The sequence below is a fragment of the Dipteris shenzhenensis genome, chromosome 32 (assembly GCF_047967505.1).
Source record: "Dipteris shenzhenensis isolate YYH24624 ecotype China chromosome 32, Dip_SZ_1.0, whole genome shotgun sequence".
Taxonomy (NCBI): domain Eukaryota; kingdom Viridiplantae; phylum Streptophyta; class Polypodiopsida; order Gleicheniales; family Dipteridaceae; genus Dipteris; species Dipteris shenzhenensis.
This window is the reverse complement of record NC_141627.1, coordinates 33829496-33853524: the sequence shown is the minus strand read 5'-3', so window position 1 is coordinate 33853524 and position 24029 is coordinate 33829496. Positions and strand designations below refer to the sequence as shown.

At 44.3% G+C, this 24029-nt stretch overlaps 1 protein-coding gene across 2 annotated transcripts in view; it reads right to left on the bottom strand.

Moving 5' to 3' along the window:
* The window catches only part of LOC147880639 (valine--tRNA ligase, mitochondrial 1-like), a 69474-nt gene that overhangs the window by 6010 nt on the left and 39435 nt on the right, over nt 1–24029 (bottom strand). For both annotated transcript variants that reach the window (XM_087370466.1, XM_087370467.1), the window contains exons 13-16: nt 14140–14442; nt 13841–14011; nt 8237–8427; nt 16–418 (exon numbers count right to left, since the gene is read on the bottom strand). In XM_087370466.1, coding sequence (XP_087226592.1) covers nt 16–418; nt 8237–8427; nt 13841–14011; nt 14140–14442 — 1068 coding nt within the window. The remainder of the gene's footprint in view (nt 1–15; nt 419–8236; nt 8428–13840; nt 14012–14139; nt 14443–24029) is intronic.

Below are 24029 nucleotides of genomic sequence, written 5' to 3'. Positions count from 1 at the left end.
GGCTCCATGAAGTACCTTTTTAAATGGAACCTGGCCTGTTAGCTTCATGCCAAGCATAACCATGTGAGCTACCCAGAAAAATAGAATATCGTGCCCTGTTTCCAATAACGCTGTCGGGTAGAAAGATTCCAAATCAACTGTCTTTTCTGGCCATTCCATAACAGAGAATGGGAAAAGGCCAGAGGAAAACCATGTATCCAAAACATCTGGATCTTGAGCAAGCTTATACTTTTTCCCATGATACTTTTGACTGGCTTGCGATACAGCTTCTTCCTCATTTCTTCCAACTACCCAATGATCAAGATATGCACCAAACTCTGTTATCTCATCATCCTCTAAAGTAACATACCAAGCTGGTATCCTGTGTCCCCACCAAAGCTGTCTTGATATGCACCAATCTCTTATGTTCTCTAACCACCTGCATAAGCAAACGAGTTAATTCACACGTGAGCTTGAAGACATATCTTCGTTGATGTGTCAAGAGTATCTAGTATATGTAAAGAACAACAGTTGAACAAGTGCATCCTAAGGGGATATAGCCATCTACAAGAGTTACCCCAACTACGGGAACACAACCAAAATTGTCATTTTACTACACCTCTCATACAAAAGCATCCAGGAACATTTAAGATATTTTACTACATAGATTTTGTTGAAGATGTCCGCCACATATACATCTAGGGCATATCCCATGAGGCCAACATCCTTGATTAGTTGTATACCTTTGTAAGACTAGAATAAGTCCAATCATACAAATTTAGATTTTTTGTTGTTCTAAAGACCAAAAATCTACACAGAAAATAAAAGAGAAGAAAAAAGAGGTAAACAAAAACTTTTATGAAAAACAAAAAGGAAGACATACTTAGCAAGCAAAGCAACACTTATGTCGTCATCAGTGCCCAAGCATAAGCAGCTATATTGGGTTTCTAAAGACCCGCGGAGTCTCTTGGGCAAACCCAGTGCTTACTAAATACGTCAAATAAACAAAAGAGAAAGAAAACAAGAAATAAAGAAGAAAGGAAGAAGGTGACTAAACAAAAATAAACAAGCAAGTCAAGAAACAAAATCTTCCAAAAAACTGAAACTCTCTCTCTCTCTCTCTCTCTCTCTCTCTCTCTCTCTCTGTCTCTCTCACTCATTTAAAACATAAAAAGCTAAATGGATCCTTGATTAGTTGTATACAACAAAAACAATTGCCAATGTATTTCTTGCTATCATAAAACATGAGATCCTTCACAAAACATTGGCTGTCACAAAAATTAGATTATAAGCAAAATTCCTCAACGACATGCATTCCATTCAAGCTGCATTGGTTGCCTTACATGCAGCTTCACATTAGCATAGAGACAGAGACTATTATCTAACTGAGCAAATAAATACATGCGGAGCCAAGCTAGAACCAAAACCCGCACATCGAGTATCTATGTCTACATTTCCTGCCCAATCAAATCAGTGAAGACCTGCAACACCAAGTCATTGTCTCTAGCATATGCAAAATCAAATGTTAGTCTTCCAGTGACATACATCAAAACTTTTACATTGTGTTCCAATGAGTGATTGTTGGGTAAAATTTGGCTTACCAACCCAATCATGAAGGCATGTTGTGACTCATGCAATAAAGATAAGGTCTGCCTAGCACATGTCTATACAAAGTAGTGTTACTTTAATCCTTGTCATGCTTGCTTAACATTGAGAAGGATATCATATAAAGTTCTGTTATCCGGAAGGGCCCTCGCCAAACGAAAAGGCCTACTGTTTGTGCTTCCTAAGGTTCCACCTCACTGTTTGTGCTTTGCAGAATACCAGATAAAACTCAGCTATCCGAAAGGGCCAACGCAAAAGGATAAGGCCTACTGTTTGTGCTTGCTTCCTAAGGTTTCACCTCACTACTTAAGGCAACCGCGGAGTAGGCACTAGCAACTGATGTAAACGCTTTGACTTTGGTTCTTAAAACTCCTAAGCACACCTTACCAACAACAATTCCCTACCTCCTCTTTAAATGCATTACCCCCCCCTCCCTTTTCCCATCCTCCTTGTAGGTTGCCTACGTCGAATTGTGAAAGCCTTTGTGCTGACGTCCCACACCTCTTATATCTTGTGGTTGGGAAGGGAAAGCTTCTCCAATGCCTTCATGCCCCCCTCGCCTTTGCCACATCTTGTCATCCTTCAAACAAAAAAGGGCGCTCCCCACATGGGCAAAAGACAGGACAAAAGGGATTGGCACAAGAGTGATGGAAACATTTTCCATCAAAGTCCATTGATGTCAATCAACGGGATTCCGTCATTGTGAATTCACATTCAATTGCAGATTTTTTGGCTTGTCATTCATTGCCAATGCTTTCAAAAACCATTAAATGTATTATATATCGTATATAGTGTGTGCTATCACTAGGGTAAGAGTAATTGAGGACGAGCTCCAGGTGAAGGGAGGAGAGGCAGAGTGGGTCTTGTTGAGCCCAAGGCTAAATAGCAGGCCATCAAGCGTGGGTTTGCTACCAACCCCTCATGTTTAGCTGGTTGGGGCTTGCTTGAGGCACTCCTTGTTGTAAGGCAGTCAAATGGGCTCCTTTAGTAGCCCACCTGCAACAAGCATGAAGGGGAACGAGGGGGATGCTCGCAAGTGAGATGGCCAAAACCATGCAACCAACGAGGATGTCAAGCAATTGAGAGACGAAGTTCACGCAACACGAGGGGAGGGAGTGGTTTCACACACACACTTTTTTTTGTAAAAGAAATTGCTCTCTCTCTCTCTCTCTCTCCGGCAACGTTGGGGTCTTTTGTCACTCGCCTTTTTTCGCACTATCAAGAACTTGAAAACTCTTGACCCCTCCACATCGGAGGAGATTTTTTGTACTGAGGATTAGGTCCCATGGCTCATTTTTGGCCCCCCGAGGACGATTATAAATTCTACTTCTACCTCTCTCTCTCTCTCTCTCTCTCTCTCTCTCTCTCTCTCTCTACCTCTCTCTCTCTCTCTCTCTCTCTCTCTCTCTCTCTACCTCTCTCTCTCTCTCTCTCTCTCTCTCAACGACAGCATTGGGGTCTTTTGTCACTCGTCTTTTTTCATACCGTCAAGAACTTGAAAACTCTTGACCCCTCCACATCGGAGGAGATTTTTTGTACTAAGGATTAGGTCCCATGGGCCATTTTTTGCCCCTCAAGGACGATAATAAATTCTACTTCTACCTCTCTCTCTCTCTCTCTCTCAGAGGGCCAAAAAGCCTATGAGACCATGGAATCTGAAGTCGTCACAAGAGTGCATCCCGTATGGGAGGAGCTAGAGGTGTCTATCACATCTGATGAAACTATAAATTGCACGAAAGGAACTCTGTGTGTCAAGGAGTTCCTATCATATCTTGTCATGTGTCATGTCTTGCCTAGGGCATAGTGACCTAAGTGGGCCTGACTTCGATCCAACCTAGAGTTGTCATGTCTCTGAAACATGTATGAAACCTATTGCTGACGCATTCTACTTCTCGCTATTGAATATGCATGCGGGCGACATAAGGTAGTGTAATGCCAGAATGCTACAATGATGATGCCTCGGATAGGGTGGGTGCTCATGAGGCCTGTGTCCACTCTCTCGCTTAATCTGTCGTGCTTGAAACTCTGGGCTTTGATCCCGACGTCAGTTGTTTCTATGATAGTTTCTTTGTGCTTCTTTTGTAGGTCCGGGTTTTCAGGAGCTCTGGGGTCGTGTCAGTTGTTATCAGAGCGAACTCTTGAAAGGCGAATTCATGTAAAAGGAATCGTTTGCCAAGTTTTTCTCTTGGTATGCCCAAAAAAAAAAATCACAATTTGTAGACTTCTTACTAGATTTTGTCTATCAGGGTTAGGGCAAAATTCGTTTTTGAGAAGAGAAGGTGGATTTAGTGCAAGGTTACCCTAAATGTGAATGAGGATGAGCTAGAAAGTTGATATCGACCAAGAATCATAGGAAAGGATTGCATCAGCTTGGAATCGTTAGGAAATCTGGTCCAGGACTGCCAAAAAGTAGGCGACTTGTAGCGATCCAATTTCCAATTTCTGGAATGAGATTTGTGATTCAGCTATTGCGCATAATCTGGTAAAGCTCCAATTCTAGTTAGAATGAGATTTGTGATTCATTTGTTTGGGAATAAATTGGCTTGAGATTTGGAGAGGGAGGGGGTCAAAGAGTTATTTTCTAGGTATTGACTTTAGTCCAAGATACTTAACCTCGGTTAGATAAACCTAACCTTGGTTAGGGAGACTTGACTCACGCCAAGAGGGTTAACTACGGTTAACCAAAGTATTTCATAGCTAACCTCGGTCAGAGAGTGTTGGCTTCGACCAACAAGACTTTGCGTTAGCCAAGGAGGATTGACTTCGGTCAACCAAGTTATTTCCCGACCTCGATCGACGAGTTTTGGCTTTAATTAAGGTGCCTTGACTGTCGATCAAAGCACCTTAATTCATGTAGTTAAGAAAGCAAAGACCAAGGAATTCAAAGAAGGTGGGAAGTCTGTCAGGTTCGCTATTTAATGACCAGTATGATCATACAGAGAAGGCCATGCAATTTATCAAGCAGTTTGATGCAACGTTTGGTACAGAAAACTTTTCTGAGTCCTCCAAACTACGCATGATCACACTTGACAAGAACAGCCAATGCATGGTGGAGTGCACTGACCACAGATGGTTCTACTCCAAAGAATTGGAAGGACTTCAAAAAGACCTTCTACAAGCAGTTTATGCCTAAATAGTTTCAAGACCATGTCCTTCTTAGCATAGAAAGTTTACATATGGATGATGGGGACATAGTGGAGATTTATAATCAAAAGTTTTGGGATGCATATCTACAGATTGCACCCTTTAAAGAGGTGCCTAAGAAGACCCAAATACGGAAGTATAGGGCTGGCCCCAATCCGAAGATACAGGCTGTGGCAAATACCCAGCATCATAAAGGCATCCATAACATTATGCATGCAGCCTCTGTGGCAAGTTTGATGCACATGCAAGATCCCACTGTAGTGCCTTCTTTTTACACTGACACAGCAGAGAAGGAAAGGCCAGCCACTCCTCAGTCTCAGAAAAAGGAGTTTCCCAAGGCTCAAAAGATGGAATTTCAGACCCAGAAGCCGAAGGGGAACCAAGGACAAAAAGCCTATGAAGGCAAACCTCAGTTTTCCCCTAAGCAGATGGCTATATTCTGCAAGGAGGGGAAATGTGTTAGGTGTGAAAAAGAGGGGCATGTGGCTGTCCATTGCCCTGAGAAACCTTCGGGTTTGAAGAAGCAAAGAAAGCCACAAGGGCAGCCAAAGCCGATGGCAGGAGAAATTCTAGACATTCTGGGCAGAGCGTCAAATCCATAGGAAAGAGAGTTTTTGCTTTCATAGGGCAAGATAAGAGACTAGGAGGCGCTCATATTGTTTGATCAAGGGGTTACAAACAATTTCATCTCAAAAGATTTAGCCATGTGACTGGGAATAAAGACTGAATAGTTGGTCAAGGCTTTAGATGCCGATCAAATGTGCCATGGGAACCCTGTGCATGTTACTCCCTTGATTGGGAAACTCCGAGTCCATGTGCAAAGTTACATAGATCAAGAGGATTTCTTCATTTCCCCGATTAAACATCATGACGTTTGGGAATGCATTAGTTTCATCGTAAGGCGGTGAAGTTATCTCTTCTCGAAAGAGTGCTTGAGTTTGTACATAGGGGTAAAGCACAACGAGTTGTTTCCAGGAATAGAGGGGAGACCATCCCCATCGTATCTGATGTTTCAGTTGGAAAAGCAATAAAGTCTGCAGTTTCAGCGTACATGGTTTTCATCAAAGAAAGAGATGCTGAAATGCACATGATACAGAAAAAGAAAGATTTCAGTTTCTTGCAAGCTTTAAAGATTGTTTTTCACATGCTTTGCAAGGCGAGTTACCTCCTGAGAGACCTAAAGGCCATCGGCCCCCGTACAAAGTCAGTGCAACTCAGCGAGAAGAAATCATGGCCAAGTGTAGGACTTGTTGCCCAAAGGGCTGATTTAGCTCAGTTCCTCTCCATTTTGTTCCCCTGTACTTCTTGTACAGAAGAAAGATGGTTCATTTCCTATGTGCGTTGACTATCGCGCACTAAACAAGATGACCATCAAGAATAGATTTCCAATACCGCGCATCAATAATGTGCTAGACCAGTTCAATGGAGCCTCAGTTTTCAGCAAGATAGATTTGAAGAGTGGTTATCATCAAGTCAAAATATAGCCACAGGATGTGTACAAGACATCGTTTCGCACTACATTTGGGCTATGTATGAGTCCGGCAAAGATCCAAGCCCTCCAAGAATGGCTAGACTGAAAACGGTGCATGAAGTCCGTAGTTTCCTGGGCCCCTGTTCTTATTACAGAAGATTTATCTGACATTTTGCTGATATTGCTGCTCCACTTCATGACTTGACCAAGAAAAATGCAGCTTTCAAATGGCGTATTCCATAGAAGACAACATTCACTACACTCAAAGAGAAGCCGACTAGAGAGCCCATTTTGATAGTTCTTGATTAGTATCAGCCTTTTGATGTAGATTGTGATGCTTGCGGAGAGTGTGTTGGGGCTGCATTGCATCAAAATAGTCATGTAGTGGCTTATGAAAGCCGGAGACTACGAGATGCAAAGAGATACTTGGGAATCTATGAAAAAGAATTGCTAGCTGTAATTCATGCCATTAATACATAGAAACACTATCTCTTGGGTGCAAAATTTGCTATAAAGACTGACCACCAAAGTCTAAGATATTTCTTGACTCACGAGGCTTTCCGCGGACGTTAATCTCTCTCTCTCTCTCTCTCTCTCTCTCTCTCTCTCTCTCTCTCGTTCATGTGTCAAGTTGTTCGTGACTCATGTTACCATGAGTAAACCAAGCTCCATGCAAGTCCAACTGGGCTTCACGGGGAGTCCGTGACACTTGTGCCTCCCAAGCATATCTGGAATCTACTGCTTTCACCTCTTACTCCTCTCTATGGATGCATCTATGGGTAGTGCGAAGCAACCTTATGTTGTGATGCAGCTCGAATGGGGTGAGAGCTCGCTAGGTTAATGCCCACTCTCCTACGGGTCTGACATCTTTGGAGGATATGTTTGCGATCAAAGATCAATGCCTAGATAGTAATCTAGCGACCTCATGTACAAATACTCCATCACATCAATACGTGCTTCCCCATCTCCGCTCGATGCATGTGACAAAAGGTGCAAAGCTGCTCTCGACTCTCATACTATCTAGGACCTCCCATCAATATGTGCTTCCTGATCTCTGCCTCATGCATGTGACAAAGGGTGCAAAGTCTTACATCCTTACACTGTCATGGCTGTGATTTCAGGTGCAGCCTCTAGCTGAGCCTATGAGATGAGTTTTTGGAGCTGAACCAGGGCGATGCATACCACATGGAAGAGGAGGATCTATTGGTAACCCAATGCCTAAATGAATCCATTTTTGCTAAGTGGAGGAATGCTCTTTGTAGAAGGCCATCTTGGTAGATTATGGTTGTCGCTATTATGGGAATACCCATGTCTCATGAATATATACCTACCCTTAATTTTCTCTGATGACCCGTTGAATATCCTGCTGTGTCCAATGTAAGAAGGAAACAGCTAGCGAGTACTAGTATAGAGATGGGTGATCAATAGGCTTGCCATGGGAGTGGAAACATGTGGTAACCCATGCATATCAACACGATTCATCCTCCTCGTTTGCAAACTCCATAGACAATGAAAGATCCCTCCATGGTATCCTCTATCTAGCCTTGTTCGTTAGGCCATCTTGTCTGCTTGGTCTATGTATGTGATGATCTCGAAACACTGCCGCTCTAATCTTTGTAGACAAAGCTGGCTCGCCCATAAATATTTGTTTTATTTTTTGTGTAGTGGTGGTCGGAATTCTAGTATCACCTTGACTTTGTCCATATATCTAGCAATACCAAATCTTGATCACCTTTATTCCAATATCACCATGAACCCATATCTATGTACGTGCATGGAACAAAAAATTGAAACGTTCTGCAAATAAGGCTTGTCCACAAGCTGCCTTCAGTGATTTTTCTTCAATTAAAATATTCGATCCATGTCGGCCCAAAAAAATAAGTATTCAAAAGACATAGGAGACATCTTAACTCATTCTTCAAGCGCACTTTTAACCTTTTTAAAAATTATAGGTGTGTTAAAGTGAGCTTAAACATTGAATTAAAATATCATATAAGAATGAAATCCAAACCAACAACTACTATGTGCTCTGCCGACCTGAACCATTCTGCTTCAAATTGTTTTGGCACGATCTCCAAACGGCCATCACGAACAGCATCACAAGATTCCTTGGCCATACCAGTACAGTCAACAAACCATTGTGGTTTGATCATCGCTTCCACCACATCATCACTTCTTGAGCATATTGCAAGGCGCATGTCACTATTTTCAGTCTTTCTGTACAGGCCCTGTGTAAATGCCCCAAACCTTTTATAAGTGATCCATGTCAAAAGTTAGCATTCATTAACAGCCACCTAGCAAGTCAGCATGCATCACACGACACTTGAGACATCAGTACTGTGACAAATTTTAACTAAATTTCAGTCCCTGCAATTCAGCTCTATAACAGAACATAGTATCGCACGACAAAGCAGCTTCAAATGTCATCTAGGGCACATAGAGCAGCACCACCTATCATTTTCTAAAATTTATGTTTTTGCATGCAAAATGTACAAACAACTGCAATTGCTTTTATGAACCCACACATAGTTTAACAAACAACTTAAACATGGATAGTCTGGACTACTGAATGTTCTCATCCTCCTTTGCTCCTCCCTTTACCCCACTTGCTGCTGATCGCCCTCACCATCACTGCGCCTCTCCCCTCCCCTCCCCCTCATAATCAATGTCCCTCTCAGCCTCCCCCCCTGCCCCCCCTCTCTTGACCTTCCCTCCCTGTGCACTGCCCCTCTCCCCCCAGGCACCTCTTCTCTGCTCCCTCTCCTCCCCATCCGCCCCCCGCCCCCCCCTTTACAATTAGCACAAACACAGGATCCCCCCCTCCAAGAAAAAAAAAAGGGATAAAAAGAAAAACGCCCCTCCCAAAAACCCTTTCCCTCCCTCCCTGACCCAATGGCTCTATGTAGCTTGATCCCCCATCCCTTCCTCCTTTCCCAAGTTGTTCCACCCCGAGAATGCACCTTGTGGGTTAGGCTGTACCCCCGGCTCCCATTCTCTCTGTTCCCACTTTAGCCTCACCACTTTTTGCATGCAGGACACTCCTTGCCCATGTCCTTGTTGGTCTATGCCCACCATGGATTGAATAATGCCATCATAGGTTGTAATATTGAGTCTACACTCGGTTATGACGTGTGACCAATGTAAAGAGTCATAGACAATATGTCGGGTTCGGATGTAGAATCTGATTCCAGTTCAATGGAGTAGTCTAAACTCCTCCCTAAGTTCATGCAATAGTAATTTTTTGCACTAACATGTGGCACTATGCCACGTGTCACTCTACGACTTGCTCTTAATCTAAGGGTGTAGGGTTCTTATAAAACCCATACTTCCTTTGTATTTCAAGTGTGTGCAATTCATTTCACCTTTCTCAGACTTTACCCAAAAAATTATTTTAAGTTCTCTCGGTCTCATTAAACTCACAACTGGTATAAAAACAGTGGGCTCAAGTAGAACATATACAAACACCTTTATACATTTGATGGCAAATAGTAAAGAGAAGAGTGCATGTTTCACATTCAAAAACTCATTACATATTTTTACTATAGAACAATGGCTCACATTAACCACAAAAGTTTTCTGGTATTGAGCAATAGCACATCTTTTGGGAATATGCTCGTCTTTTTTTTCATGAAAGAGACTTTTTTTTTCCATGAAAGAGACTTCTATTAAGTATGAATGAAACCCGCAAGAGCAAGCTCAAGGTGGAAATACATCATGTAATGCATGACCATAAACACCCTAAACAGGCCAATATATTGCTCCTCCGAGCGAACTGGAAAAAATCCAAGGTTGAGGCTGAAAGTGACACCTCACCCCCACTGTCGTCTCCAAAAAGGAGCAAAATAGCCCTCCTGGCAGAAGCTGCTCAGGCAGACCCCTGCATGCTCATCCTAATCGCCACCAGCATGTGTACAGTATCTGTCCAAATACTGGCCAAAGTGTGAGAAGGGTGGACCTGGGTTCCATCCAAAGCATCTGTGCATCCTTGACCTCAGTACCAATTGCCATTCAAATGAAGGCACAGCTCCTTGCTACATGGGTAGAGCATGTGAGTCAACCTAGCAGCCACCATAATATTGCTCCTATACAACAATGAACGGATAAGACTACTCTCCCTTGAATCCTCTCTCAACATCCAACAAAGCAGAGCCTTCTTAACATGAATCAGGTTCCTGAAGGGTCAAGCATGAACAAGACTCTTGTAAGCTGGGATGTGCATGGCTTCCACAATTGAATTAGACATTAGCTGCAGAGACTGTTTCTCCACTGAGAAAGAGATCTGATTGGCAGAGCAAGAGGCATCTCAATGCTTCAAAAGTAATAACTTTCAACGACTAAGACACACAGGAGCAGTAGTCTCTATTCCTCACCATGGTAGGCCTCCATCTCATCCCATACAGTCTACAACAATGGCAGGGTCTACATCTCCATAGGGACGACCTTAGCTCCTACTTTCTTTAATCAAGGAGCATACCCCCCCCCCCCCGCAAAAAAAAAAAAAGACATAGCAAATGGGTAGGGCTAGAGTGGAAGATATGGCCAAAATGATTACATTCTTACATGTCATTAGAGATTCTTTAGAAGGTGGCTAAGGAGTTGTCTGCCAAATGCAAAGGCATAGATTGTCGGCAGCAACTTCAATAAGCTAGCATTCACACAGGTTAGGAGATGCACCATTCTCCAAGGTTCAGTCGCCACAGTGAGAAATTCATTAAAAGAGCCTACTAGATGAAGGAGCTTCCTCATCGCAATACATGGGCTCATTCAAATTCAAAGAGGAAATCACGTGCATACAAAAACAATATGGTGTTCAACCCACAGCCTGCTTAGATGCATAACCTCACCATACTCTCAAATTGTACTCTTCAACCAGTCAGCAGTGAAGGAAATTGGCCGGCCTGCTTGAAACACAAAAGATTCCAATCTTCGAACTCATAATTTCACCTATTCATGCTCTGTCCTTCCCAGCCCCTGCCCTATGGGGCAACTAATTTGCTCTTTAAAAAGTTTAACAAATCCTTACAAAAAATCTCTCCAAGCAACAGCCAAAAGGAGCAGGAAAAAACTGCAGGTGGTGACCATCCCGATGACTATATAAAGTGTGGAAACCAATAGAGAAGCAGAGAGCCCCATTAAGAAATCCCTCAAACAATCAGTAAACATCAATGGATGTAAAAGTCACAATGGCCTCACTTAGAAGAAGATCAAGACATAAAGCCCTCTGTTCAAGAATGATACACACCAACCATCTGGCACAATATGATAGAGAAGGCTTGCAGGTTAATACAAATGATCTATTGCAGACCTAAGGCTACACATAATCCTTTAAAAGCCTTGAAGATTTCAGTCAGAATAAAGTGACACGCCAAGAAAAGCACAATTAATTATAGAAAAAAGGGTACTATGATGGATATAAGTATGGGGGAAAGGTTAGAAGAAAGATAACCGATGAAATAAAGTTCCAAAAACAAAGCCAAGAATTACAGGAAAAGCAATCACGTGCATACAGTAAGGTTTCCTGACAGCAGCACATGGTTAATGCCGACGAAATTGCGAAATGGAGGAACACTACGGCATTTATATGGTATACAAGAGACACACTGCAGTGGACAGTATCCTTTTCAGAGAAGCAAGCATCACCAAGATTACAATGTTTGCCATAGATTTATTAAAGCCCCAATCAGACCCGTGACCCGTGAGAGGTGAGATTGCTTATGTATCCCATTTGGCCTTGATCTTCAAGAGTCTTCTGCTTATAGGGAAAGAGTGATGATGTGGACTGGTTCCTGGATTCAAGTTTTAGCAGGCACATAGTTCTCTGCCACTTCTCTAACAACTTCGAGTATTTCTAGTCCTCTTTTGAAGGTTGAGGCCCGTGGAAAACAACTCAGATGATGTAGCATGGCCACTGCATGACCTTCTAAGGTAACTCTTGTCTAAGGACTCCAGATGTATAATATGTAGGCGAGGATTCTTTAAAATGAGAAGGTTTGATCCCCATAAATAAGAAGAGAGTATTCAAGGAAAGTGCCTAAAATGACCTAACCACAAACTACAACTGTCATGGTGGTCAAGTCCTGCAATCGGTACCTAACCACAAACTACAAATGTCATGGTGGTCAAGTCCTGCAATTGGTATCTTTATAGGGTAGGAGAGCTTTGTTTATAGGAAACATTTTAGAAAAGCATTGGCTATTCACATGATAGACCAACCTAAAGACTTTAGAAAATTCCAAAGCCTTCATAGAGAAGAACACCAGATGCAGGATACTAAATATTAGAACAAACCACAAGGCAAATAATAGTTTGACCAGAGATGCGCTTGAGCATGCTGCATCTGATAGTTCTCTACTGTTCTCAGCAGAGAGCAACTGCCGAGTAGTTCAACCACCAGAAAGACACTTAGGTAGCCGGGAAGAAGCTCTAGCGAAGGCAACCGCAACACAAGTCTCGTTCCCTCTTTTTAAAAATGCAGATCAAAGCTTTCAAGAGACTTTCATATGGTCAAATTGTTAATTAAGCTCCATTTCAAAAGCAAAGTATGCTTGATACTTGGAAACGCTAAACACTGCAACCAACAAAATAATCAGAAATATTACCTTTAGTGAAGATAATCGTATAGAGATGCAATCAGAAGTGACAAACCCAATTACTTCTGGTTGTCAAAGGGTCACCACAGTTCATATGCACAAAGAAACCAGAATAGGCCAAAGGAAATCAATTTGCCATGACATCTATAAATCAAAACACAAAAGAAGATGGTGTTGAATGCAGACTGTTAGGCCTTCAGATGGCATCAAGTCAATAACCCAAGCAGCTGGAGGATACCTTTCAGGAATCATTTGCAACTGATTGTCTTGGACACCCTAAATAAGTTTGGAATGCAAGCACATAAGGAGTGTGAGACTTGGTTTTTCTAATTCCAGATTTCCATGGAGTAGTAGAAAAGGACCCTCAAGTGCACCTTTTGTGCTATAACAACAATTGTTGAGGATGTCCTCATGATGGAGTACTTCGCCTCAGCATTTAAAGATCAGGCCCCAACTTGACAGTGCATATTGACATGGGATGCAGATGAGATCTTGAAAGGTTTAAGGCTAGAATCATTGCCAAAAGATTTACACAGATGTGAATTCACTACCTTGACGCCATACTCAAGTGGCCAAACTGATGTCAATACTCATTGTATTTGCCATATGACTCAGGAACAAATGATTTTCACTACATAGTATCTTGAAATACTGTTAACTGAGGAATTTAACGCACATTAGGGAACAAAAAGACAATGCATGTAACTTGCAAGGGCTTGTACAATGCATCAGAGCAGCAGTACACCTCATAACTGAGAGAAGGGCAATACCTTGGGAAAAACAGCAGGAACTTCCACATACAGTTAGATATTGAGCTATTCATAACTGACAGACAATATTGAATAGACATATACTCCCAAAGCAGATTCAGAAAATTCTTTACAAATCCTGAGAGAGCAACAACCTACCACTTCCAGCCACAATTAGATATCATCAATGTACACCATTTACAAGAAACAGACAGTGAAAACAGCGTTTGTGCAATGAAATGAAAACTTTAACAAGTATTTTATAAATACTTGTACATTAAAGATTGCACTCAAAGGCTTGCCTTCATTTTCAGAGCATCTATGACTGCTACTCGAGCATCGAATCTTCGCATCCCCTTAAACAGTTCTCCTCCAGCACTATTTATTTTCCCATCATCTGTGAATATATTGATGAAGTCCAGCTTATGCCTATTTCCCACAGCAAAGTCATTCGTGTCATGAGCAGGAGTTATCTGTGAATATCAAAACAAGTATGCAGATAATTATTATAATACTTGTGAGGTGAACATTTTCCATAACAGAGACAAATGAAACATGTATAAGAAACTTAGTTGCAAAAACTATGCACAGTAAGTCTTACCTTCACAGCACCGGTACCAAACAATGGATCAACAAGGACTGCATCACAAATTATGGGGATCCTCCTTCCATTGAATGGATGTATGACAAATTTCCCATGCAAATGTTTGTATCTGCTATCTTCAGGATGAACTGCAACAGCAGTATCACCAAGCATCGTTTCTGGTCTTGTTGTTGCCACAACTATCTCTCCAGCACCATCTTCTAAAGGATAAGCAAAGGACGTAAGCGTTCCAAATTCAACAGGGTTCTCATAACCAGGCACTTTCAAAAGTGTCTTGCCATTTATATCAATATAATCCACCTGAGAAGAAAGCCAGATATTCCTATTTGTTAACATTGTGCAAGCGCTGACATTGTGATAACAAAAAATGCTATATCATTCTCAATTATGATCTTGCATACCCCAACGCATCCGAAAAATGATATCAATACCAGGGCATGATACCAATAAAGTTCAACAACACAACTCTTCAAAAGAGAAGGTTTCATGGACATATCCAAGAATTATCACACTGGACAGCGATAGCCACCCAAACCATCATAACATTGACAGCTAAGCTAGGCACATCACTAAACCTACACAGAAGAAGAGAGAACTTGCGATTACAGCACCAGAAAATCTCAATATATGACAAGTAAACAGTAGAATCTATCTGCCGAACACACAGACAATCATAAATAGATTGCTTGAGTGACATCAGGAAATAGTGAATCTTGGAAAAGGTAGAATCTCCAAAAAATTTATGATTTCGGCCTTTCCATAGAGTCCATAGTCCCCAATATCGAACCCAATCAAATTCAAGCCTTTGTGGATGTATCCAGAAAAGCCAGAACTGCTTGCCAAAACAAGCATTAGACAATTGAGCTCAGAGACGCTGCTGCAGGAAAGGGAGAAAATCACGAGTGACAAGGCTTTGCCACACACCCACACACATATCTACATCTATATGTGTGTCTGAATGTACATATATGTGTTTGTGTGACCTTACCCAAAAAAAGAAAAAAACGTGTTTGTGACCACTCGTGCTTTTGGGCATGGGCATCCCACTCCATGGGACTTCATTTTGGGTTAAATGTTCTTGGCCTGGAAGGAGACTCTCTCTCTCTCTCTCTCTCTCCCTCTCTCCGCTCAGCCCGCTCAGCCTTGCCTCTCCACCGCTCAGCCTTCCCGCCACTTAGCCTCTCCGCTTGCTCTCTCTCTGCCGCTGCCTGCTAGCCTCTCCACCCACTAGCCGCTAGCCTAGCCTCTCCATCCGCTAGCCCCCTCCGCCTACTAGCCCCCCCAACACCACCTGCTCATAACTCGCCGTACAGGGGGAGTTTTCATCAGCTAACCCAGCCTCAGGCTGAGCTGAGCCCCTGGCTCAGTCTGAGGTGTTAGCTCAAATAAAGGGGTCGCTGATTGCGCCAAGTCTTTTTTAATATGGAGTTCCCGAAAACGAAACTTTTCCCATCGACTCCAGCCACCAAGAAGCCATCCAACGCCACCATGGCATCAACGCCTTCCCCCTATGCTCTGACTTATCATAGATTTCAAAGTAAGCTGATCCACACGAACAGATTTACTTCCTACAGCAAGAACTCGGAGATGCAAAGCTCCGCATTGCTTCTTTGGAGAAGATAGTTTCAAAAATGAAGAATGAAGGGAGGCAAGAGGTAATACAAGAAGTCCTACAGCAATGAAACACCACGACTCCGACACCACAGCTCGTAGTCAAGATCCAAGAAATGGTCAACACTCAGCTCAAATCCATGGAACAGGAAATTACAGCAGCAATACACAACAAGATCGACAAATGTGATCTCTATACTGAGGTAAGAGAGCAGCAAAACATAGTAAGTAACAAGAAGATTTTACGCATTTGGAGGATTGCAAGACAGCTGTCTTAGCTGTTTTGAATGGAAGAGGAAGAGGAACACATTGATGAGAGCAAGATCATTCAACTCAAGAAGGCAATACCACAAGTCAATTGGGATGAGAATGACATAAGCTTCATCACTCGAAAGGGTAACCAGACACAGATTCACTTCAAAGAAAAAAGCTCAAGGGTCAAGATCCTTAAACAAACCAACAAGCTGAAAGGTACTAGGATTTGGATAAAACTCAAACAACCGGCAAATGAACTCATCAAAGTGAAAGAAGCAAGGAAGGAAGGTAAATGGGCGGTCTACCGAGATGGGCAAGCATTGATAAGACATTTCAAACCTAAACCCAAAGACTCGCAGTCTTAAACTGATGTTATTCATAATACCCGAATGTAGTTATGGTATGCTATTATAATAATCTAGGGCTGAGTTGTTGTACTCCCCCACAGACTCATGTAGTTTTGTGGTGTATGTATTTTGTCCCATAGACCCGCGAGGTCTTCCAAGGACGCTAATATATCTTTCTTTCTTTTCTTTCTTTCTTTCTGGATGGGAATTCCTCGCGCACTGAGAACTTACACTGGTCAAAGGCATTTGATTGACCCCTTGCTTTGCAAGAACCCAAGCGCTCGTATTTTAATTCATCCAAAAGAATTACACTTGTTGGTGATGTACATCATGATGATGTTAGAATTATTGTTATAATTTAGCAATGACCAATGTAATGTAATAAGTAGGTTAGGGGCACTTTTCCCTCACTTAGAGGTTTGTTCCCCTAACCACAGTTAGTTCACTAACTACGGTTAGTGAAGGATAAGGTTTTGTCACTTAGACAAAACCTATCCCTCTCTTCAGTTGTACTACACTCTTCTATTGCAACTATTGCTTTCAGCTCTCACTCTCCTACACTCTTGCTCTCCTGCTCTCACACTTTGCTCTCTCTCTTCAACTCACATTTGGTATCAGAGCAGGTTGACCCTGCTCCCTGTTCCTTGCCAGAAAGCTCCCTGCTCCAAGCTCAATAGCTCGTTGCCCGTCCGTATAAGCCAGTCGTCCGTACGTCGCCGTACAGCCGTATAGCTCCTGAGATCGCCGTACAGCTCCGTCCGTACGTCGCCGTACAGCCCGTACGGTATTCGTACCATTGCACTAGCCCATACAGCTCGCCGTCAGTTCGTACAACTCCCGTACATTCCGTACCGTTGCGCCAACCCGTACGATATCCGTACCGTCGCACCAGCCCGTACAACTCGCCGTCAGTACTAGTACGTGATGTTTCGTACAACCGTACTGATTCCGTACAGACTGTACCCGTGTCGCACTGCATTGTACTATGCCGTACATCCGTACACAGGCGTCCGTACCTGACTGCGCTGGGTCCGTACTCCATACAGCTATCATCCGTACAGGAGCTAAATCTGTCTGTACACAAGAGGGTACCCGTCCGTACAGCTTGATTGTACATTCCGTACAGTTCCGTACTTTTGTACGGAGTGTGTCATCAGCTGTCTCCTCAAGCCTCCGTGTGCATTCAAGGTCTTCTTGTAGGAGCATTTTGCAGGCATTTGGGAGTCATTCAAATTTGAGGCAGATTTTTGCTTTACAGGCCATTGTGGGCAGATTTGGACACATTTTGTGTATTGGGAATTTTGTCAAATTTGGGGCTTTTGCATTTGTTGCAGAGATTGCAAAAATTTGGGGCTTTTGCAATCACACTGCAATTTTGCAGTGAAATCTGGGGCTTTTGCAGGCAGAGAGCAATTTGTGCAACATTTGGGGCTTTTAGACCATTTGCCCCTTTCTGGTTGCAATTTCAAGCCACAAATTGGGGCTTTTGTGTTGGGAGAGCAATTTTGCAGGTTTCAGTTCACACTGCCTTTCTATAAGTGTTTTGAAGCACTTTTGGCAGGTTTTGGGAGAGATAGGATGCTCTGGCAGATTTCTAACAGAGACATTACAGAGATTTGAGTTGCATTTTTAGCCAGTGTTTGGCTGTATTTTTTGGGAATTGTGCACTCCATTCCCAGCAAGGGAATTCAGGTTTGCATTTGCTGTATTTTCTCTCTCAGACATGGCCCAACAAAATCAGAATGATTTCCAGTTCAGTGGTCTCTCACAAGAGGATAAGCTGGATGGTACCAACTACTCCCTCTGGAGTTTTATGGTACGCAATATTCTGATTTCCCGTAATTTGTGGGACTATGTAAATGGGGATGAGATCCGGCCAACAAATGTGGCACCTAATACCCCTCCACAGCAAGGAGGAGGCAGAGGTCGTGCACAAGGTACAGCTGCAGGACAAGTTATTGGTGCAACTATACCTACCAATCCAGAGCAAAAGAGATGGGATTCACGTGATGCTTTAGCTTTGTCGTGTATTTCTCTTTCAGTGAAAAGATTCATCATTCCGCATATCCGATCGTGTAAGACCTCAAAGGCAGCATGGGATATTTTGGAGAGCATGTATGCAGCTCGGAATGATGCCAGGGTGTCTTTTTTGAAAAGAGAATTGTCTCATACACATATGGAAGAGGGTGACTCCATGTCAGTGCACCTCACAAAGCTACAGGATTTACGAGAGCAATTGCTGAATATTGATGAGATCATTCCTGATTCAGAGATGATTACCATTCTCTTCCTGAGTCTTATCTCAGCTTTCATACCTCGCTGAATTTGTCGTTGAGGGGGGGTGCAAATCCTCCCAATTTTCACGAGTTGATAGGACTTCTGTTGCAGGAAGAGCAGACCAGGAAAAACATGGCTTCACGAGCAGGTGAACATGCCATGCTTTCAAAATTCAAGCCTAAAGTAAAGGGACAAGCAAAGACATCAGCAAGTTAGCCTTCCAGTGGTTCAGGACAGCCTTCTCAAAAGGTTAAGGGTGATGCAGGTAAGCCCAAGAAGAAGGGAATATGTCATTACTGCAAAAAGCCAGGTCACTACATTGGAGAAACCAAGAAAAGGCTTGCAAAGAAAAGAAAAACAGCTCCGGTATGGCTGTTTCAGATTCAGCTCCTCATACATCTGACAATGAGCAAGCTACAGCCAACTTTGTGGAGCACGACTATGCTTTCTTGTCTTGCATTTCAGACTCTCAGTTTGCTGCTCCGGATACTACAGCCACTTGTAATGATGACTCTTATGCTTTTCTGACATGGAGTTATGATTCTTTCAAGGATGCATCAGCTTTCAGTGTCAATGAGACACAAAATACATGGTATTTTGATAGCGGTGCCTCAAAGCATATCACTTCCAAGAAGTATCTTTTCACATCTCTGCATCCACCTCCCGTTGGTAAAAAGGTCACATGTGCCAACAACTCCTCCTATTCAGTTCGTGGTACAGGAGAAGTTGAACTTACAGCCATTGATGGCTCAACATTCAAAATTTCTGATGTCTTGTATGTGCCTAGTATCACAAAAAATCTACTTTCAATGTCCACTCTTAACAGAGCTGGATTTCAGGTCATTTTTTAAGATGACAAGTGTGCAGTCCATGACAGAGAGAATGATTATGCCTTGAGATTGTCTGGCACTTTGTTACGTGGTCTTTTTCAGCTTGACATGTATGAGAAAAGACCAGCACATGTTCTTGCAGATTCCACTCCTACTGCTGCTATGCAGAATGCGGAGTTATGGCATGCCAGATATGGACACATGCATTATGGCAGCTTGATGACACTTTAAAAACATGATATGGTTGATGCATTGCCTCCTCTTGAAACACCTCCTCCACATGCCTGTGAAGGATGCATTCTTGGTAAAATGCACAAATTTCCTTTCAAGAAGGATGGATCAGTAAAAGCTGTTCGAAAATTACAACTTATTCATAGTGATGTCTGTGGTCCCATGAGGACTCCATCATTGGGTGGTCATCTTTACTTTGTCACTTTTATAGATGACTACTCCAACTACACTTGGGTTTATGGGCTGAAACGCAAATCAGAAGTGTTTATGGTTTTCAAACACTTTGCAGCCATGGTTGAAAATGAATCAGGACTCAAGATACAGACATTACGCACAGATAGAGGAGGGAAGTATTTGTCTGCAGATTTTGATGCATTTTTGAAAGACAAGGGCATTGCACGTCAGCTTACAGTGAGGCTAACCCCTCAGCAAAATGGAATGGCAAAGCTGAGAGGAAAAATTGTACTCTTATGGAGATGGATAGATGCATGCTCAAAAGCAAAAAATTGCCTCACAAATCTTGGCTTGAAGGTCTCATGTGTGCCAATTATGTTTTGAATCGGGCTCCCACCAAAGCTTTGAAGACCAAGACTCCCTATGAAGTTTGGCAAGGGAGAAAGCCTTCTGTGGATCATTTTCGTGTTTTTGGATGCCTTGCATATGCTCATGTGCCAGTTGAGTTTCGGCATAAGTTGTCTGATAAGGCAATCAAATGCATTTTTGTTGGGTACAGTGCAGAGAGCAAGGGCTACCGTCTCTACAATCCTATCACACGCAAGATTATTGTCAATATAGATGTTCTTCTTCTTCTTCTTCTTCCTCTTCTTCTTGTCTCTTCTTCTTGTCTCTTTTTCTTCTTCGTCTTCTTCCTCTTCTTCTTCTTCTTCTTCTTGTCTCTTCTTCTTCTTCGTCTTCTTCCTCTTCTTCTTCTTCCTCTTCTTCTTCTTCGTCTTCTTCGTCTTCTTCTTCTTCTCTTCTTCTTCTTCTTTGTCTTCTTCGTCTTCTTCTTCTTCTTCCTCTTCTTCTTCTTCTTCTTCTTCTTCTTCCTCTTCTCTTCTTCTTCTTCTTTGTCTTCTTCGTCTTCTTCTTCCTTCTTCTTCCTTTTCTTCCTCCTCCTCCTCCTCCTCCTCCTCCTCCTCCTCCTCCTCTTCCTCTTCCTCTTCCTCTTCTTCTTCTTCTTCTTCTTCTTCTCTCTCTCTCTCTCTCTCTCTCTCTCTTACAAACTATTAGTAGCTCCTCGAATTTGTCAAGGTAGCTTCAGATAGGTGGATTCCTTCCTCCTAGCCCCTCACCCTTCTTACCCTCTCTCTCTCTCTCTCTCTCTCTCTCTCTCTCTCTCTCTCTCTCTCTCTCTCTCTCCCCGCTCAGCCCTCCGCTCAGCCCCCCCGCTCACCCCTCCGCTCAGCCCCTCCGCTCACCCCTCGCTCACCCCTCCGCTCACCCCCTCGCACTCGCAGCCCCTGCTCACCACTCGCTCACCCCTTGCACCCCTCCTCTCACCCCTCCGCTGCCCCCCTGCTCACCCCTTGGAACCTCCCCCTTCACCCCTCCGCTCAGCCCTCGCACCCCTCCTCTCACCCCTCCGCTCAGCCCCCGCAGCCCCCCCGCTCACCCCCCTCCCTCAACCCTCCCGCTCACCCCCTCGGTCAACCCCCCCGCTCACCCCCTCGCGCCCCTCCTCTCACCCCTCTGCTCAGCCCCCACAGCCCCTCGCTCACCCCTCCGCTCAGCCCCCCCGCTCACCACTCGCTCACCCCCCCTCGCACTTGCAGCCCCGACCCCCCTTTTTTTTTTTTTTTTTTTTGGGAGCAGCCCCAACCCCCCCTTTTTTTTTTTTAAATTAAGAAAAACCCCAACTTTTCTTTTTAATTTTAAAATCTCTCTCTCTCTCTCTCTCTCTCTCTCTCTCTCTCTCTCTCTCTCTCTCATCGCGCATTGGCAGCGCTCGCCATCTCCCGCTTTTCAATGTTGCCGGTTTCTCGTAATTAAACATGGCCGACACCGTCGAGCATGTTACAGAAGCAGCAACAGCAGCAACATCAATGGCCGCCACGACCGATATGCTGCACTATAGAAGAAGAGGACTTGCATCTTCTTCAAAGGACAACGCAGTGCCCGCACTTGCCGCACTCCCAGTCGCAGGTACACCGGTTTCAGCTCCACTATCTCATCTTCCGCCCAGCGCAGTGCCCGCACTCCCAGTCGCAGGTACACCGGTTTCAGTTCCATTATCTCATCTTCCGCCCATAGCTACTTTGTACCCGCAGTTTTTTTCACCCCTCCCCTCTCAGGTTCCTTCTTCTCCTACCCCTTCTCCACCCTTTTTGCTCCCCCTCTCACAGCCCTCTGTCACCTCTTCCCCCCCTTTGTTGCCTATTTTACCTACTTTGCCAGAGGCTCCCTCCTCCTCATCCTCTCTACAGACTTTACCCATCCCCTCCTCTCCATCCCCGGTACCCGCTTTCTCTCCCCCTTTCCAGCCTTCTCCTTCATCCCCGCTACCCACCTTACCGGTTTCCCCCCTTTCTCCCTTTCTTTCTCCTTCCATGCCTTGCACTGTTTGTCCTTGCCGCCACATCCTACCAGAGCTTCAGCACTTTGAGACCCACCTCCGAGCTGCCCTTCAGATGCTTCACAGGAAGGACGAGACCATTGCTCTACTTACAGCTCAGGTTGTATCTCTTGCTGATCGAGTGACACAGCAGGATCGGGAGATCTTGTCTATTAGGACAGATCTTCAGGTCTTACAGGCAACTCATAGGACTCTTGCTGGAGAGATTCATGGACACACAGAGCGAGTGCAGCAGATCGAGACTCGCGTTTAGCACATAGACACATCTCCCACTACAGCAGTAGCAGCGGTTGAGGAGCGTTTGACCTCCCTTCAGACAGAGGTCCAGAGAGCCACAGAGTGGGTGGATGTCATCCGCCGTCAGCCATCACAGCCTCAGAGATCGACTGTATCAGCTACATTGGCCGAGTCACAGCAGAGGGCCACAAAGGCCCTCAACATTCGCATTCGTGGTATCTTGCCCTCGGCGACAGAGTCCACGATGACACAGGCTGTGACCTTTGTCTCTCAGACACTGGGAGTACAGGATCATGGCATAGTAGGATCATATAGAGTCGGGAGGGATCGTACTAGAGAGCAGCCCCTCATTATCAGATTCAGAGATGCCCAGGCACGTCTAGCTGCCCTCAGGAGGAGAGGGACACTCAGAGACCACCCACAGATTTCCATGGACGAGGATTTGACTCAAATACAGGTTGAGGAGCGCAAGGCGCTCATGCCTCAGAGAGATGCAGCCCGAGCTCAGGGCAAGTGGGCAGTGATCAGGGATGGCAGACTCATCACAGGCACCTTGAGGCGTGCTCCCACAGTGCTTAGAGATGGCAGACCAGCAGATATAGCCCCACCTCCACCTCCTGCTGCGACCGCTTGACGGGACAGGGCCCATGGGACACACCACCCGTCAGATAGTCTACGCATCGTTGTATGGAACTGCAATGGTTCTTTTACAGCACAGCCAGGCAATCTACGGGGGGCATTCTTTGGGAGAGATATCATCTTTTTCACGGAGACACACGAGAGTCCAGAGAGACCTTTGCCACGAGTGACAGGGTATACATGGAGATCTGCCTTCAGGCAGCACACTCGAACATTTGGAGTGAGAGGATCTGGAGGAGTGGCCATTTTGTACAGAGAGCATCTCGATCGGATCATCACAGTGGAGAGAGCGGATTCACATGCCCGATTCTTGTGGGTACGCATCCGCCGCAGAGCCCCTCAGCGAGATCTTTTTATTGCAGTTTGCTACTTCCCCCCGGCGCAGTCGATCTATTCTTCCACTGGACCAGGCCAGTCCATATTTGAGGATCTCTCAGCGGACATTGCAGATTTTTCACATCGCGGAGAAGTCATCCTTTTAGGAGACTTCAACGCGAGGACCTCAAACAGACAGGCCCTCACTTATGACTTCATGGAGGATCCGGTCATACTCCCAGCATTTCACGATGATAGCCTCTGTCGGATTTCATCAGACTGCACAATACAGCCCACAGATCAGGGACGTCAGTTACTGGAGCTCCTCACCTCGCACAGTATGGTCATTTATAACGGCTTGTCCAGGTGGCCACAGTCTTCCATGCCTACATTCTCTTCTACTTCTGGGCGTGGTACTAGCGTGATCGACTACATCATAGGTCCCCCGACTCTAGTCCCTTCCATCCATAGCCTTACTGTTAGCCCCTTCATGCCCTCTGCCGACCATGCACTCATCCACTTTACTTTGACTCATGTCTCCCATGACCCACCCCCCCTCGTTATCATGACCGC